Raw genomic sequence first — 18,636 nt, 5'->3', positions numbered from 1 at the left:
TTTGCCAGTAGTGACTCGCATGAGCAACAAATCTATTTATTTTATTAAAACAAATCCAAAGATTGAACTTGTTTTTAAACTCTAAAATAAACTCTACATAAAAATATTTTAGATCATATTGCTTTTCTCTTGACTTTATTTGCATATGTGACCTTGTAATCCAAAAATAATCAGATTTCATTACCTTCATACTTGGATTACGTTACTGATGACAGTTTTTATTCGGTAATTTGTAACTGTAACAGAATACATTTTTTAACGTAACCCTGCCAATGAAAAATAGATTAGCACACTAGTATAGACAGGTTTATTAGATTAGATTACAGAGGAGTTTTGTGGGAGTTAGTACAGCTACAAAAACAGTGTACAAGAATAAAATATTTAGTGCTTACTTATGTGCTTTATGAAGAGGTAGATCCTGAGTCTTTGTTTAAAGACTCAGCTGTTCAGACAACCAGGAAAATTCATTCCACCACCTGGGTTCCAGTACAGAGAGGAGACTTTATGAATCCTTTCCTTGATGCTTGTTGCCATTACTTTTTTAGGCAAGTGCTTTTTTTCTAACAAGATCAACCTTGGATGTCCTATTTGTGGAAAATACTTAAGGTTGGGACAATCTCTAACTATTTCTTTTTCCAGGCTGGGATAAATCATTACTTTTAGGCAATTGTGAGCAGATGCTAATGAAACCAGCTCTCCAGGAGCAGAGTTGGACAGCCTAGGTATAGACCTCTCAACCAGGAGCGATGTGTTGGCTGAAATAGAGAGGCATATGGTGGTAGCCAGATTGCTTTGAAAGTCAAATTCAGTATTCTGGGAATATTGATGATAAGGATTTGTGATTCTATTGATGTACACATGATAAGGATATCTGAAATAGTTAATGATATTCTGTTAACTAGGATACGTTATAGATGTACATTCACCATTCACATTTTTAGGCACACCTGTGTGCTTGCATATTCATGCAATTATCCAATCAGGCAGTTATGTGGCAGCAGCACAAAGCATGCAGCAATAGGCAACAGTTGTGTGTTTAGAGTTGCCTTGTTGATGAAAGAGATCTGAGGAGAATGGCCAGACTGGTTCGAGCTGACAGGAAGTCTATAGTAACTCGAATAACTACTATTTACAATCATGGTGAGAAGAAAAGCATCTCAGAACACACAACACTTAAAACTTGAGGCCACGACAGCAAAAGACTTCATCAGGTTTCACTCCTGTCAGCCAAGTACAGCAATCCGAGGATACAGTGTACACACAAAACTAGATAGAACTGCCGCTCACTGGATATTGTTTTGTTTTTCACACCATTCTGTGTAATGTCAAGAGACTGTTGTGCGAGAAAATCAGGAATTTCTGAAATACTCAAACCAGCCGGTCTGGCCACAACAAATAAATGTGACAGTCAAAGTCACTTAGATCACGCTTTTCCCTATTCTGATGTTTGACGTGAGCATTTACTGAAGCTCTGGACCTGTATCTGCAGGATTTTATGCATTGTGCCGCTGCCACATGATTGGAGGATTGGATAACTGCAGAAATGAACATTGGTACAGGTGTTCCTAATAAAGTGGACAGTGGGTGTATAATCCAGTAAAGCTGCAGGATTTTCAAATTAATGTTCTGATACTGTTCAAAGGACGAGGCATGCCATTCAAAAGTTGGAGAAAAAGCTAAGCTCTGTATTACATATTACTCATACTTTAAAATATGTTCTACTATTATCCCTAGTCAAATGAATTGCCAGTTTATCATTCCATGTTTTTTCCTGCTGTTCAAACCCCTGACCAAAAGCTTTGTGGTGAAGATATTTTGTATTGGGCTTTTTTGTCATGTACCCATGACAATAGTGAGATGAGCCGAGAATGCTTGTTTGACCTCACTATTGTCTAATGTGGTCTCATTGTATCTCACGCTTTCTAGTCAGTAAAAGCAGTGGATAATTAGGTACGGTGCTTTGCGAAAGTATTCACGCCTCTTGGCATTTTAGTATTTTGTTGCCTTACAAGCTGGAATTGAAATTGATTTTTTGGTGGTTTGTATCATTTGATTTACACAACATGCCAACCACTTTCAGAGATGCAAAATATTTTTTATTGTGAAACAGACAAGAAAACAGAAAACTTGAGCATGCATAACTATCCCCCCCCCCCCCCCCCCCCCCCCCAAAAAAAAAGTCAATACTTTGTAGAGCCATCTTTTGCAGCAATTACAGCTGCAAGTCTCTTGGGGTATGTCTAGCCACTGGGATTTTTGCCCATTCTTCCAGGCAAAACTGCTCCAGCTCTTTCAAGTTGGATGGGTTCCACTGGTGTACAGCAATCTTTAAGTCATACCACAAATTCTCAATTGGATTGAGGTCTGGGCTTTGACTTGGCCATTCCAAGATATTTAAATGTTTCCCCTTAAAACACTTGAGTGCCGCTTTAGCGGTATGCTTGGGGTCATTGTCCTGCTGGAAGTTGAACCTCCGTCCCAGTCTCAAATCTCTGGAAGACTGAAACAGGTTTCCCCTCAAGAATTTCCCTGTATTTAGCACCATCCATCAATCCAATTTCCCAGTCCCTGCCGATGAAAAACGTCTCAACAGCATGATGCGGCCACCACCATGCTTCACTGTGGGGATGGTGTTCTCAGTGTGATGAGAGGTGATGGGTTTGTGCCAGACACAGCGTTTTCCTTGATGGACAAAAAGCTCAATTTTAGTCTCATCTGACCAGAATACTTCTCCATATGTTTGGGGAGTCTCCCATATGCCTTTGGTGAACAGCAAACCTCTTTGCTTATTTTTGTTTCTTTAAGCCCAGCTCTGTGGAGTGTACGGCTTAAAGTGGTCCTATGGACAAATACTCCAATCCCTGCTGTGGAGCTTTTCAGCTCCTTCAGGGTTATCTTTGGTCACTTTGTTGCCTCCCTGATTAATGCCCTCCTTGCCTGGTCTGTGAGTTTTGGTTGGTGGCCCTCTCTTGGCAGGTTTGTTGTGGTGCCCTATTCTTTTCATTTTTTAATAATTGATTTAATGGTGCTCTGTGGGATCTTCAACATTTTGGATACTTTTTCATAACCCAAACCTGATCTTTACTTCTCCACAACTGTCCCTGACCTGAATGGAGAGCTCCATGGTCTTCATGGTGCTACTTGCTTGGTGGTGCCCCTTGCTTAGTGGTGTTGCAGACTCTGGGGTCTTTCAGAACGTGTGTGTGTGTGTATATATATATATATATATATATATATATATATATATATATATATATATAAAATTATAAAATGGATGCTTCATTATGCACAAAACATTGTATAATCATAAAAAGTTGTATACTAGACTTGAGGGTTCGATTCCCACTTCTGCCCTGTGTGCGTGGAATTTGCATGTTTTACCCGTGCTTCAGGGGTTTCCTCCGGGTACTCCGGTTTCCTCCCCCAGTCCAAAACCATGCGTTGTAGTTTGATTGGCCTTTCCAAATTCTCCATAGTGTGTGAATGGGTGTGTAAATATGTGTGCGATTGTGCCCTGCACTGGGGTGGCACCCTGTCCAGGGTGTCTCTTGCCTCATGCCCCGAGTCCCCTGGGATAGGCTCCAGGCTCCCCATAACCCTGTGTAAGATAAGCGGTACAGAAAATGGGTGGATGGAAGTGATACTTAAGTAACTGTGGTTCTATGGATGCTGGTGGTGAGAATCATTTTGTGCACATGTACACGTGTGCCAAGACAAGGTGTGTGTGAACTTTAAATCACAAGGTGACCATATGATGTAGTATTTGATATAAACACTGCTTATACATCCATTGTTCCCTGGAACCTTCAAACAGCTGGATTGGCACTAGTTCTGAATGGCAGGGAACCCAAACGTTATCCATTGTTAAGAACCATGGCTACATACCTAACTAACTTTCTATTTCAATATTCTTAACTGCCAGGAGCAGTAAGAATCACCAGGATAACTTTTAACACAATGTCATCATGATCTGACTCACCTTAGGACTGGTTGGATAGGCGTTTGGAGAAGATTGCCACACTTACCCCACAGGAAAGGGCAATATTAAGCTTGTAGAATCAGGAGAAGGTGAATGGTGACACAGATATCAGCGGTGCAGACTTCCTGAAGCATTGCGCCTCTAAGTAATGCCCATGAAGGGGAGGCATTCCTTGAGTGGCATGTCACAGTAGGGGCCAGATGTCATTCCTTCCCTCTGTGGCAGATAAAGAGTTCATCTGATTATCACCTCTCAGCAGTTTCCATTCATGGAACCCTGTGAGCTCCGTCAATTGGCTAACAAACGTATGTGTTATTACTTTGGGTAAAGTCACTCAGGAGCCACCAATGCATGCAAGTTGAGCTTATTCCCAAGGCATGTAGTTCTCCCACTTGTTTTGCTAAAGTGATCTGTAGGTCTTTAGATAGATCCTTTTCAGCTTGGCACCCTGTATAGACTCATAAGGGACAAAGGCACCTCCCTTTCTTCTGAAAGGCTCTAACACGTTTATGAGCACCCAGTGAAACACCATCTATGGTTCTGTGCATTGGATTTACAGTATACAAGGATGTACTAGGTTCTTGCATTCAGGAACATCTCTTGGAATGCTTGGCCTCAAGTCCTTAAGCTACACTTCAGTCAAAGGGGTCAAACCCACAGGTGCAAGTAACCTGGCCAAGGGTGCCAACTTTTTCCATCTATTTAGGATAATGGATCTATTGGGGACAAAGCTACCAAGCTTTTTCTTCACTATTGAGTGCAGCAGTGGAAACCAAGCTCTCACAGGGCACATTGGGGCTAAAATAAAGGGTCCCTGAAATATGTGCAGGTGTAGAGGCAGAAATGTGTACAGTAGATGGTGAGCCCAGCCATACAGTAGTCCAGAGCATCCTGACATTTGACAGTGATTTTATTTGGCAAAGGCGAAGAGGTCAACCTACTCCCCAGCCCCTGAGAGAGTTGTCTGTGGTGACTATCTCTCTTCAATATGTTTAATGATGTGTAAAACCCTCACATCTCCAGCAGGGTACAGCTTTTGGCCCTCTCGTTGAGATGAGAATGTGTTTCTGTTTGTGGTATTTTTGGGGTATAGCCACATGCTGATAACCCACTTCTGAAATTTCCTTAATTTCAACAAGCTCAAGGGTACTACTGTTCCCTGACTGAGATGAACAATCCTAGCATCCTCACCAAGCGCATACTGTGTGCGAGAAGGGTGGACATGTCACAGACAGCTTGCTCCTTGGTGGAAGCACACAGGAGCTCATCTTCCAAATATGGCTAGAATCGGAAAGAAACCACCATCCTTCTTCTGGGCTAGATGGTGAGTAGGTGCTCTGTTCAGAGTCACAGGGTAAACGAGATGCATTCAGTGACCTGCTGCATACCTGAGATCGTGACATTGTCTGTTTAGGGCTCACATGAGGCTCACGGCACTTACAGTATGTGGGCACTGAACCAGGCTGTGGTGATTTCGGGCAGCCATGTGACATAGATCCTCTGAACCATGTTTTTCATGCTAAGTGTAGGCCTGTTCTGCATGCAAATAGCTGAAAGCCCAAATCTGGCCGCAGCATGTATTTTAGCAGAGTTCAGAGAACTTCGCAAACTGGTGGAGAACATGGTATGGTGGGGAGATCCACTCAAACTCACTAGTGTCATATACTCACAAGCCTGATAGCTGGCAATGTGAAATACTTGAGGGAATATGCACCTGTGAGTGCTGTACTAAACAGCAGAACAGTTTGTAGTTAACTCACTGACAGGAGTGGTAGATGAGTGACTATCAAGCTAATGAGTCCAATCCAAGAAGAGCTAGTAGCCTCAGAGGTCCAAATGGCTCCAAAAAGTATGAAATACTTTTACTGTAGCTGTGAAGAAATGAAAGGAGATGATATGAGTCTATTGCTTTGGAGGACTGGTGACATGAGATGTGCATGAGGTCTGACCTATATAATGGTAGAAGAAGAAAGGGACTGATGGCTGTGCACGGTGGCTTAGTGGTTAGCAAGCTTGTCTCACACCTCCACACCTTGGGATTCGATTCCTGCATCCGCCCTGTGTGTGCAGAGTTTGCATGTTCTCCCTGTGCTTTGGGGGTTTCCTCTGTCTACTCAGCTTTCCTCAAAATTGTCTGTATTGTGTGTGCGATTGTGCCCTGTGATGGGTTGGCACCCTATCCAGGGTGTACCCCAAGCCTCTTGTGATAGTCTCCAGGCTCCCTGCGACCCTGTCTTGGATAAGCAGTACAGAAAATTGATAATAATGATAATGAGTCTTTATTGGTCACATATACATATGCACAGTGAAATTCTTTTCTTCGCATACCCCAGCATGTCAGGAAGCTGGGGTCAAAGTGCAGGGTCAGCCATGATACAGCACAACAGCACACCTAACCATACTTCTTAATAATGAAGTCCCTACTCCTTTTTACAATTCTTTTGCTGTTTGCAGGTTACCAACTGCACCAGTGGTAAGGAAGAAACCAACAACATACAGTATAATTCTGGAATCATCTGCCATGTTTGTGCCATGATGATGTACAGAGTGGTTTTAGCCAGAAAGGCAATATCAGATTTGAAAAATGCTGCTGCTGGTAGAGCAGACATGGAAGCAGTGCATTTTCAGTCTGAAATGCTCAGTCATTCAAGCTGCATCGACCACACCTTACTCAAAGGTGTGTGTGTGTGTGTGTGAGAGAGAGAGAGGTAGAGAGAGAGAAAGAATGAAAGAAAGAAAGAATGCCTAACTATAGGTGAGCAGCTTGCACCATTCTGGTCACTGTTATGGCTAACAGCAGCATAAAACAACTTGACTACGTAGCATGAGACAATTCGTGTGTGTGTGTGTGTGTGTGTGTGTGTGTGTGTGTGTGTGTGTGTGTATCTGAGTTGCCTCTTTGCTCAAGTGTGTCGAAAAAGTCTGAGGACATAGTGTCCTGTAATTTAATGAAGGGCATCCAGCTATTTCTATGAAAGAGAGAAAACGAATGGAACAAAAAGAGGAGAGTTACAGTATAACCCTGAGCAGAGAGGACGCATGCCTGCTGCTGCTAGTGTATGTGTGTGCACTCATTTGTATGTACACACTCTCTCTCTCTCTCTCTCTCTCTCTCTTTCTCTCTCTCACACACACAGACACCTGGTGCTTGCTTTCCATGCAGCTCAGAGTCCTGAAAGCCCTCTGTCAGTCTGGACTCTTCTCTCTTTCTCCCTGTCCTTCCTTCCTTTGCTTTCTTTCTTTTCCTCCTTTTCCTCTCATCTCTGTCCTCTCTCTTCATTAGCATTCCTCTCTCATCTGTCTCCCCCTCCTTCAGTATTCTCTTCCTCTCTCTTGCTCTGTGTCTCTTTGTGTGGAATTTGTGCAGACGCTGCTCACCTCAGGATTTTTAAGCACTATGGAAACACACCATTGTAGCCAGAGGTGAGCCAAGGATGTGTGTGTGTGTGTGTGTGTGTGTGTGTGTGTGTGTGTGTGTGTGTGTGTGTGTGGGTGGGTGGGTGGGTGGGGTTTGATGCCATAGTCACAAATATTCTTCTATATTTGATTAAATTTACAGTTATGTCCTCTGAAGATATTATTGAATGTGTTACCATAGAAGCAGAGTTTGTTTACTGTGTGTTCTGTGATTTTGCTTGCTTTCTGTGTATAATTGTATTCCTGATTTAATATTTAATAAGTGTAGACCATTAATGTGCATGTGCCTCATATATTATTTGCATATTCATGCCCTAGTCAGTGTGCCTTAATCGTGGATTATTGCTACACGGAGCTGCATGACTATTAAAGTATTTCTGTTTTTTAAAGTATTGAATCAGTGCAGCTACTACAGTATATACAATGCTTACTTATGTTATTGCAGCTTTCTTGAGCTTCCCAATGTAAACAAGACACCAGGGATAGCCTGAAAGCCTGTGACATGATCTCTCTTGGGATTTGCTCATTATACATTATAGTTGAGGTTTAGCTGGACATACAATAACTGTGTGGGTGCATTATTATATTGTATGTCCAACCAGCATCAATATTGCGTGTCTGGCTTAATCATATTCACATCAGATACTGAACAATCTACTGGAGACTGAACTTGACAGTTTGGAGATGGTTTGAGTGGGTCTAATATCTTGTGCCCAATTCATTTTTCTCTTCTTTTTAATTTCTCTTTTTTTACACTTACTTACAAGCAGACATTTCCAGGTCATATAAGGCTGAATTCCATCCATCCATCCATCCATCCATTTTCTGTACCGCTTTTCCTTCACATGGTCGCAGAGGAGTCTGGAGCCTATCCCAGGGGACTCGGGGCATGGGGTAGCAACCCATCGCAGGGCACACAACACACACACACTCTCACTCTCACACACCGATTCACCCACTATGGACAATTTAGAGATGGCAAACATATAAGGCTGAATTTTGGCACATAATGTTAACCTTTTAACCTTTTAAAATACTTTTAATCAAGATTCTGGAGTCAGATCTCTTTGCATCCACGTTAAAGGCTTTCATAGCATTATTTTGGAAACGAAATAGCTTATATACAACCAAATGTACACCAGTATGTGAAGTAGACTCTTGCAAGATGACCCCGCCCCAATCCACAAACCACGAGGGCTCACTGAATGGTTTGATTATAATGACTGTAAATGTACTATCATGTACCGTATATCATATGCTATGGCCTTCACAATCACCAGATCTCAGCCTAACTGAACACATACAGCGGGGGAAATAAGTATTGGACGTGTCAATAGTTTTTTCAGTAAATATATTTCCAATGAGGTTATTCACATGAAATTTTCACCAAACGTCAGTATTAACTCAAGAAATCTGCAAATATAAAGAATTCACAACATTAATGTCCTTAAATAAAGTTATGTGTAATAAAGTGGAAAAAAAGTATTGAACACACTAAGAAAAAGCAGTTCTCCAAGGCAAGGAACCAGCTGAAATCCATAAGTAATTATACCCCCTATCTGTGCAAATTAATATCAGCTGCGTTAGTAATTCGATGGTCTGTAAAAAGGCTTTTCGTTACCAAGGTGTCACACAAGAAACATCTCATGATGGGTAAAAGCAAAGAGCTCTCCCAAGACCTTCACAACCTTATTGTTGCAAAACATATTGATGGAATCGGAAACAGATGTATTTCAAAACTTCTGAATCCTCCAGTAAGCACCATTGGGGCCGTTATCCACAAGTGGAAGCAACATCCATCATCAACCTTCCACGGACAGGAGCTCCTCACAAGATTTCTGACCAGGGAGTCAGAAGAATAGTCAGAAGAGTAGCCCAAGAGCCAAGGACCACTCGGAAGGAGCCGATGTTTGGAGAAGAAATGGCACTGCACATCACCCTAAAAACACCATAACAACAGTGAAGTTTGGACGTGGAAGCAACATGTAGTGGGGCAGTTTTTCATCACATGATACTGGCAGACTTCATATAATTGAAGGAACGATGAATGGAGGCCTTTACCAGGAGATTCTTGAGACGAATCTGCTGACATCCACAAGAATGATGAAGATGAGATGTGGGTGGACTTCCAGCAGGACAACGATCCAAAGTGTACAGCAAAGATAACTCTCAATTAGTTTCAGAGAAAAAAATCAAGATGTTAGAATGGCCCAGTCAATCACCTGACTTCAATCCAATTGAACAAGATTTAAAGACAATATGTTTAGAAGAACGGGCCAAAATCACACCTGAATACTGCGGAACATTCATTTCTTCATACAGGAAGTGTCTTGAAGCTTCATTACAAACAAAGACTTCTCCACTAAGTATTAAATACATTTCAGTTAACGTGTTCAATACTTTTTTCCCGTGTCATTCCATGTTATTACACATAACTTCATTTATGGACTTTAATGTTGTGAATCCTTTATATTTTCAGATGTCTTGAGTTAATACTGATGTCTGGTGAAAATTTCATGTGAATAACCTCACTGGAAATATATTTACTGAAAAAAATGCTGACGCATCCAATACTTATTTCCCCCACTGTACAGGAAATGTAGTATCAATGATTTAGACAGTGCTCTTCACCACCATCATCAAAACACCAACTGAGGGAATATCTTTTCGAAGAATGGTGTTCATCGCTCCAGTATTGTTCCAGAGACTTGTAGCATCTCTGCTATGATGCACTGAAGCTGTTATGCTGCGTCATGGTGACCCAGCACCTTACTAACACAGTTTTTCATTACATAGTGTGATTATAGCAGTCTTTAAGATGACTACTTGTCACACTGTCTGAGAAGAACCCAATAAAATCTTGGCAGAATTCTATAACACGTGTTCTCCATGTCCGGTTATATGATGAAGATCCTCTAATGATATACGTGAGCGTGAAGAAAATGACTACATTCTGCTTACATCATCACTCCGATCTGGACTTGTGTAGAAAATGGTGCTACATAAACAGAAATATTGTTCAGAGTGACCATGAGGTAATAAACTTAACTCATGTCCACAGAATTCTTATATAGGGTGCGATTTTTGTCAGCGACAACAAAATCACGATGGAAATCATACAGTGTGAAGCCGGATTATTTCATCTGCATGTAGCCATTTTAGCTATAAGCTATGCAGATTGTTGCTTATGTTTTAAGTAGCTTTATTGTTAAGTGTTTTGGTACTTGGGTGGATATTCAAAAAGAATGATGTATTTTTAGTCATGCGATGCAGTCATGTCAACCATTAAACGCAAAACAAACAAGATGGTGGACGATGTTGTACTGCAGTTGTTGGTATTTTTCCTCGACATTGCCGCATCAATTAAAAAAAATGAAAAGTAGATAAACGATTGACGGAAATTGATGCAGTAATTCCGATGCAGGCCATAGCTTCTTACGTTTTTACGAACGTGCAATATAGGGATGTAAGTGTTTCAGAGTGGATGGGCGAATATTGGAAAACATTTGAAAACGTGAGTGTTTTAAAACAAAAATGCACTTTTCAGATCTATCCGGATTCATTTCAAAAGCGGGCTTATGAACAAAGCCATTCGCAGGCAGTGGGACCAGGTGTTCAAAAGTTACTTTTAATTCATTCATTTAATTCAAGTTTTTTCTTTTAAGCAGCATTGTTATTTCCTAGTGTCTGTGTGGACAAACATCCTGTCCCTGATTCATTTCATCCCATTGTCTTCTTCTGTTTATTTCTCTTCACCTGTCTCTTTCTCCTGTCTGCTGCCACTGTCTCGTTCTCGAGATTACGTTGCATAAGCTCTGATGGTATTTCCATGCTGTTGTCACTCTGGCTAATGCTGCAGAGAACAAATGCATTTAATTCTCATGAGTGACATTTTCCATCTCCCCCTGCGTTTACATACCCCCCCTCTCACTTACACAGTACCACCGTTATCTCTTCAACATCTTAATCGCATTTTAAAGAATACCTAAAATATTTATAGAAAAATATCAGCAGTAATAGAAAACAGAGCGAGTGAGTAATGTGGAGTTTGGTGTGCGCTTTCCTGCACAGATGTCTGTGTTATTACAGTTTCATCAGTGATGATTCATTCAAGTACATCTCTTGAAATTTTAAAGTGAGTCTGCTTGAAATTCACCACTTCTACTGCATTTATACATTTTCATAAACGCACCAAGTAGACAGATACAGAAATACCTACGCAGAATGGATTGGATATGAGTAATGTATTGTGAGGCTTCCTAAGCATTTTTTTTCCCCAGTCTTCGCCATCTTTATACCCCTGGACATCTGTTTTTTTTTTTTTTTTTTTTTTTAATATGTACATATTTATACTCACAGTACCAGCAGTTTAAGATCATTTGATTCTAAAAGATGACTGGAGGCAGGAGTGAGTGGTTTAGTTTTGTTTCTGATAAATGACATTTGACCTTCTTTTCAACTGTTAGAGCACATTTTGAGTCACTACATCTTGTTGAAGAATGTGTTGAACTTAACTCAGCTTAATTGAGCCATCTCTACCACTCGGTTTAAGTATGTTATGTTAAAATAGTGTGCCTTTTCAGTTTGCCTCCTTACAGGAAGTTAGCAACAAGAAAGTCACTCCAGACATCCACCTCTGGGCAAAAAGTCTTTGGTATTTGGTAAATGTACTTTTACCATGAAATGACTTATGGCCTATACTAAAAATGGACATCACATACATCACCTACACTATATATATATATATATATATATATATATATATATATATATATATATATATATATATATATGCAGGTGCATCTTTTTTGTTTTAATCTTGATGATTATGGCATACAGCTCATGGAAATCAAAAATCCAGTATCTCAGAATATTAGAATGGAGAATTTATAATACAGAAATGTCGACCTTCTGAAAAATGTAACGTGAAAATGTTAATTTATGCACTCAATATTTGGTCTGAGCTCCTTTTGCACGAATTACTACATCAATGTGGCGTGGCATGGAGGTAATCAGCCTGTGGCACTGCTGAGGTGTTCTGGAAGCCCAGGTTGCTTTGATAGCAGCCTTCAGCTCGTCTGTATTGTTGGGTCTGATGTCTCTCATTTTCCTCTTGACAATAAGGCAAGACGAGTCGGTTGGCCAATCAAGCACAGTAATACCATGGTCAGCAAACCAGTTGCTAGTAGTTTTGGCACTGTGGGCAGGTGCCGAGTCCTGCTGGAAAAGGAAATCAGCATCTCCATAAAGCTCGTCAGCAGATGGAAGCATGAAGTTCTCTAAAATCTCCTGGTAGACGCTGCATCGACTATCGACTTGAGAAAACACACTGGACCAACACCAGCAGATGACATGGCAACCCAAATCATCACTGACTGTGGAAACTTCACACTGGACTTCAAGCAGCTTGAATTCTGTTCCTCTCCACTCTTCCTCCAGACTCTGGAACCTTGATTTCCAAATGAAATGCAACATTTACGTTCATCTGAAAAGAGGATTTTGGACAACTGAGCAACAGTGATTTAGTAAAAAGGTGTTTTGAGTTAATTATCTGATTAGAGCTCTTCTCAGGTAGACATTGCTGTATTATAAATTCTGTATTCTAATATTTTTGAGATACTGGATTTTTCCAGTATCTCATTTCCATGAGCTGTAAGATATAATCATCAAGATTGAAACAAAAAAAAAGTCTTGAAATATTTCACTTCATGTGTAACAAATCTAGAATATATGAAAAAACTAACTTCATACGGAAAAAAGGACTTTGCCAAGATATTCAAATTTTTTGATATGCACCTGTATATTGATTGTTGTTTATGTATGCAACGTTATTGTGCTGCCAACCAGCCTAAGTTACCTTGATGAAATGGTGAGTGGATCACTCCACTTACTATGGAATAGTTGAAGCTTTCTGGCTGTTGATTCATCACCACTTTTTCAGCTGATACCACTGTTTCCACTCTCAACCTATAATCATGATCATCCTCACATAGTAAATCAGACTTCATAGGGTTTCTTGTTACAATACTTGCATTCAAAATCCAAATACTTGACACCTGAGGCCTTAAAAGACTGTTTGATGCAAAACGATTGTAGTTCACTTCAAATAACAGTAACAGTCTAGTCGTTCCTAATATGAACTTTTATCTTGATCTCTAGACGTGAGTTTACAAAGAGAAAGTGTTTTCATTTGTCTCTGCTTGGCATCTAATGGGAAATTGATCTTGGCTCTGGTAAATTCGCACTTGGTGCTTCTTAACTAGACAGCAATTCCCAATAAAAGTGGAACCATGCTATTGCTGGTATATACATGCCTGCCAAAGCTAATTTAGCATCAATCAATTGAAAAGCAATGTAAGCAGTTTCTTGAATTTCCGGGGTCCATGTAACAGTTGGAAATGGTGTAGTCGTTATTTGTGAGTGCTAAACAATGATTTACGCTCAGGACTGGGTCAGGCTAGGAAGTCAGGTTGCTGTTATCCAGGATAATGATAACAATAATGAATCCGCTGGACATGTGATACACTACAGCATTTGGCTCCAAGGCTACTAAAATTCACTTATCGGTGAGCTTGATCTTTCCAATAGTTTGCAAGGCCATTGTGTGTGTCTATTAGGTGTGCAATACAATACCACTGTCAGTACCTGTTTAGTGCAACAAGTATCAGTATCTGTATCTGTATTCAGATGCACTCCAAAGTGGGAGTGGTCTAAATCAGATTTTTTTTGTTTCGAATTAATATAAACCATGACCCTGACCAGCTAGTTTTGACCCTGACCATGTCACCGGGGACCGTGGTGGCTCAATGGTTAAGACTGTGGGTTTCTGATCAGAAGGTTGTAGGTTCTAGTCTTAGCACTGCCAAGCTGTCACTCTTGGGCCCTTGAGCAAGGTCCTTAACCCTCACTGCTCCAGGGGATCTGTATGCATGATATGACCCTGTGTTCTGACCCAACTTGAATGACTGGCCATCAGTAACCAGGAACAAATCCATATTTGGCATACGTTTCCCAGCGTCACAGATGATTAACACTGTAGATCAATAACTAAACCCAATGATTGTTTTCTCCTATTGTCTTTATATTCTTGTGAAAACTACTAAACACTCAAGACTAGCATGGCTCTTAATCTAGAACTGTAAAAAGGCCACAGGTTGTTATCTACTCTTGTCCAAAGGAGCTAAATCCCCATCAACTTTCTCCCTCTTGCAACCAGACTGGGGCTGTTCCCTCCGGGCCTGCAGTAATTGATCTGGCTACTGTTACTGTACCACAATGCTAATCAATCAGCAAGCTGCTAATTCGTAACAAGCTACTGTAAAGCAGATGTCCCGATAGCATTATCTCTCCCCAGTCCAATCAGGCCACTCAGTGCAGAAGTGTACTTACTTTCAGTTGGGAATAAAAGCCTGTCATCTATGGCTTCATGTCCATTAGTCTGACTTTAGTCTTCAAACTAGCAGTAATGGGGAAGGTTAAGAAACAGCGACTGTCCTCTGTCTCTCAGTTTTTCACTCTAAGGAATGGGTCTCTGCAGAGCCGGAGTAGTGTGGAGGGCCTGTGTGTGAGCACATTCATGGGGATTCTCCAAGCTAGGACCTGGCTCATGAACCCTCGGATGTCATACCTTCTCCAGCAGGAAGCTGGTAGCTATGTGTCAACTCCTCATCCTCGCCATGCTCACTCTCTCACCTCTTTCTCCTTCTCATCTTCTGCAGATGGAGGGAGTGAGGAGGTCAGCGACCTTCGGAGTGCCAGCTTAGACCCTCATCACGGTTTCGCCGGCCAAGGTAGGATAACTGCAGTGGCGTGATAGTGTTTAGTACAATACAGCCCAAGCACAGCTTTCACTCTTGCTTAGAAATGCATACAAGAAATGCTTGTTGCTTGGGTCTTTTGAAAATATGTTCCTATAAACCGAGGTGTAATCTAGACATAAGCTGTATGATTAGCTAATCTTCATGCTCATGTTCATGTGCATGTTTTTGCCTTGAGACATTTGGTGTAGGGTTTGCAGCTTGATGATTAATATGCCAGTTGCTGTCATGTATTTCTGCAACACTATAGCGCAAATATATTCCAGCAAAAGAATTCTCATATTTATGTTATAGAGGAACAGGCTATCTATAAATTCTGAGCTTTTACATGAACAGTTATGAAACCGACAAATTAAATACAGACGTCACTCTGTTGGCCAACTGTATGGAGGATGTAAGGATTCATTTGTAAAATATACACTGCCGTTTTAACCTCTTTTAAAACAATTTAAAACAACTTAACCAATGAATCGGTTTAATTGAATATAGAAATGCTTATTATTGAATGTTTAGTGGTTTTTTTTTTAATGTTGGAAATAACTTCTAATCCAATTCCCATCTAAAGAAGATCCCGTTCTCGAAAAGGCCATAATCTTTATTGCTCTAATTAGAACTTTAGGCGCACTACATATGTATTTTACTTTTAATACTAGCACTGCCTATGGGTCTTATAACTATAGGCTTAACAGATTTGCCCTGCAAGTGCACGTGCCTTTAATAAAGCTCTAAAGCATTGAGGATACTTTCATGCTTATTAGTCCATTTGCATAGTCTGAATCAGAGTGAAAAACGCACCAGGGTTTGATTCAAATGAATTAAACGCTGCATATGCGAAAACACTATTAGAGTCCGATTAGGGTCTGAGAGCCAGCCGTTAAGAAGCTCTACAAGGATTTACATTTCCGTATTTAAATGTTATTCTGTTTCATTTAGTTTGACCTGTGCCAATAATAGTGAGTAACCTGGAGTAAGAAACTCCAGGTGTTAAAAAAACTTTTGACTTTTGCAGTTGAAGCTGTTCTATACTGATTTCAGCTCTTTGCCCAGGTATAGATTCTCCTGATAGAACGTATGGGACTGACGATAAGAATAATAGATGAAGGGAATGTGCTAGGCATATTAAAATCACCGTTTTGTTATCAGTTTTTAAAAGACAAGTCACTTTTATTTTACCATGTGAATATGATCTATGTAATATAGATAAGCTTTGTAATTAATTACAAAAAATATTTTGATTCATTACAGGATGCCATGTTCTGTTTTGGGGGGATAAAAAAAAAACAGTATTGTTCTACTTTTACGGGGAAAAAACATATAGTATACTGTCTATTAAAGTTTAAGATATGAGTTGGAGAACCCATTTATACTCTTTTGATGACACCCCTAACATGTGGAACAACATTATGTCTTCAGTAGATGTGTGCATATATGAAAATGATTATATTTACGTATACGTGTGGTATAATGTATCATAATAATGTTTTTTTTTTTAACCTTTCCTGGGTTATAGTATTATCAATTTTGTAACTAAGATTACCAGATGTGAGTTAAGATGCTGATATCATAAATCATTGTTGTATGGCTCTTTATTGTGGTCACATTAAGTGCCAGGAATGTCTTTGCTAAGAAGGATGAATGCAGTGCTGTCTTCTAATTTGACCAGCATATAAAAGTTATAAGACGGTTATCTTTATGCCACTCTTATGCCTTAGGAGCATAAGGAGCATAAGGAGCACAAAAATACTACCTAGCTTGGCAGCTTCTTGCTGAATAAATAAACAAATCAATAAAGTACGCTCACGGTCCACTTTAATAGGACCACCTGCTCGTTCATGCGGTTATCCAGTCAGCTGATCATGTGGCAGCAGCACAATGCATAAAACCATGCAGATACAGGTCAGGAGCTTCAAGTTCAAGTGGCTTTATTGTCATTTCAACCATATACAGCTCGTACACTACACAGTGAAACGAAACAATGTTCCTCCAGGCCCATGGTGCTACATATAACAAGACAGTAACCACATGAGATACACATTCACATGCAGACGTGTGCTAACAACACAAGACAGTACAGTACTATTAAGACAGGACAATTACACAGTACACAGTTTTAGTGTAGAATTGTCCCATATAAGAGGTAGTGCAAAAGATAGGTGTCGAAGAGTAACAATATCATTGAAATATGGTATAAATGTAAACATAACATGCTACGACTTAGTATTCAGCAGATTAGATTATACCAAATATGGACATAGAAGTTATTGCAATAGCAGGCAGGTAAAGTGTATAATATTGACAAGAAATTAAATACGGTATTTTCAGTAGCAGTAAAAATGCAACAAAGGAATGTGTAAATATTACATTGGGAGTTGGGTGGTGTTCAGTTCAGTGTGTGTGTGTGTGTGTGTGTGTGTGTGTGTGTGTGTGAACGCGTGTGCACGTGTGTTCGTGTGCATGCGCGTGTGTGTGCGCACGTGTTTGTGTCAGTCCAGTCTCTGAGTATTGATGAATCTGATGTCTTGTGTGAAGACGCTGTTACACAGTCTGGCTGTGAGGGCCAGAACGCTTAGGTACCTTTTTCCGGATAGCAGGAGGGTGAAGAGTTTGTGTGAGGGGTGTGTGGGGTCCTCCACAATGCTGCTGGCTTTGTGGATGCAGCATGTGGTGTAAATGTCTATGGAGAGAAGAGAGACCCCGATGATCTTCTCAGCTGTCCTCACTATCCGCTTCAGGGTCTTGCTATCCAATATGCTGCAACCAGACAGTGATGCAGCTGCTAAGGATGCTCTCAATAGTTCCTCTGTAGAATGTGGTGAGGATGGGAGGTGGGAGATGGGTTTTTTTCAGCCTTTGCAGAAAGTAGAGATGCTGTTGGGCAGAGTGAACAGCAGTGGACTCTCAAAGCACTTCATGATGATGGATGTGAGTGCAACGGGACGGTAGTCATTGAGGCAGGACGTTGAAGACTTCTTCAGCACGGGGACAATTGTGGTGGCCTTGAAGCATGTTGGAATGACGGTAAACATACAATCCACCATCCCTGGTCACCGGCATCAGGCGACGCCGAGGACCGGAGGCCCGGCCTCCGCAGCGACCCGAAATCGTGTAGCTTTTCCAGCAGATGTTTGGTGTAAATGTTAGAAACTGCTGTTTATGAAAATCCTAGGAGATCAGCAGATTCTGAAAGAATCAATTCAGCCAGTCTGACACCAAACATATGACTAGCTAATTGGATAATTGCATGAATGAGCAGGGGGTACAGATGTTCCTAATAAAATGGCCAGCGAGTCCATAGCAAGCCTATTAAAGATTGTAACGGACACAAGCATTCCCTATAATTGCTTCATACATTGGCACGCAGATCTAGCAAAAAATAAAAATACAAAAATAGAACACAAAAATGTTCGTTTCATGTATTTCATA

At 40.6% G+C, this 18,636-nt stretch overlaps 1 protein-coding gene across 6 annotated transcripts in view; it reads left to right on the top strand.

Moving 5' to 3' along the window:
• Positions 1-18,636, top strand: part of tanc2b (tetratricopeptide repeat, ankyrin repeat and coiled-coil containing 2b) — a 215,130-nt gene that overhangs the window by 90,933 nt on the left and 105,561 nt on the right. For all 6 annotated transcript variants that reach the window (XM_053639923.1, XM_053639925.1, XM_053639924.1 and 3 more), the window contains one exon: positions 15,115-15,186. In XM_053639923.1, the coding sequence (XP_053495898.1) occupies positions 15,115-15,186 (72 nt within the window). The remainder of the gene's footprint in view (positions 1-15,114; positions 15,187-18,636) is intronic.

This window comes from Ictalurus furcatus, chromosome 13, assembly GCF_023375685.1.
Source record: "Ictalurus furcatus strain D&B chromosome 13, Billie_1.0, whole genome shotgun sequence".
Classification (NCBI taxonomy): Eukaryota; Metazoa; Chordata; class Actinopteri; order Siluriformes; family Ictaluridae; genus Ictalurus; species Ictalurus furcatus.
This window is presented reverse-complemented; position numbering and strand designations above follow the sequence as displayed.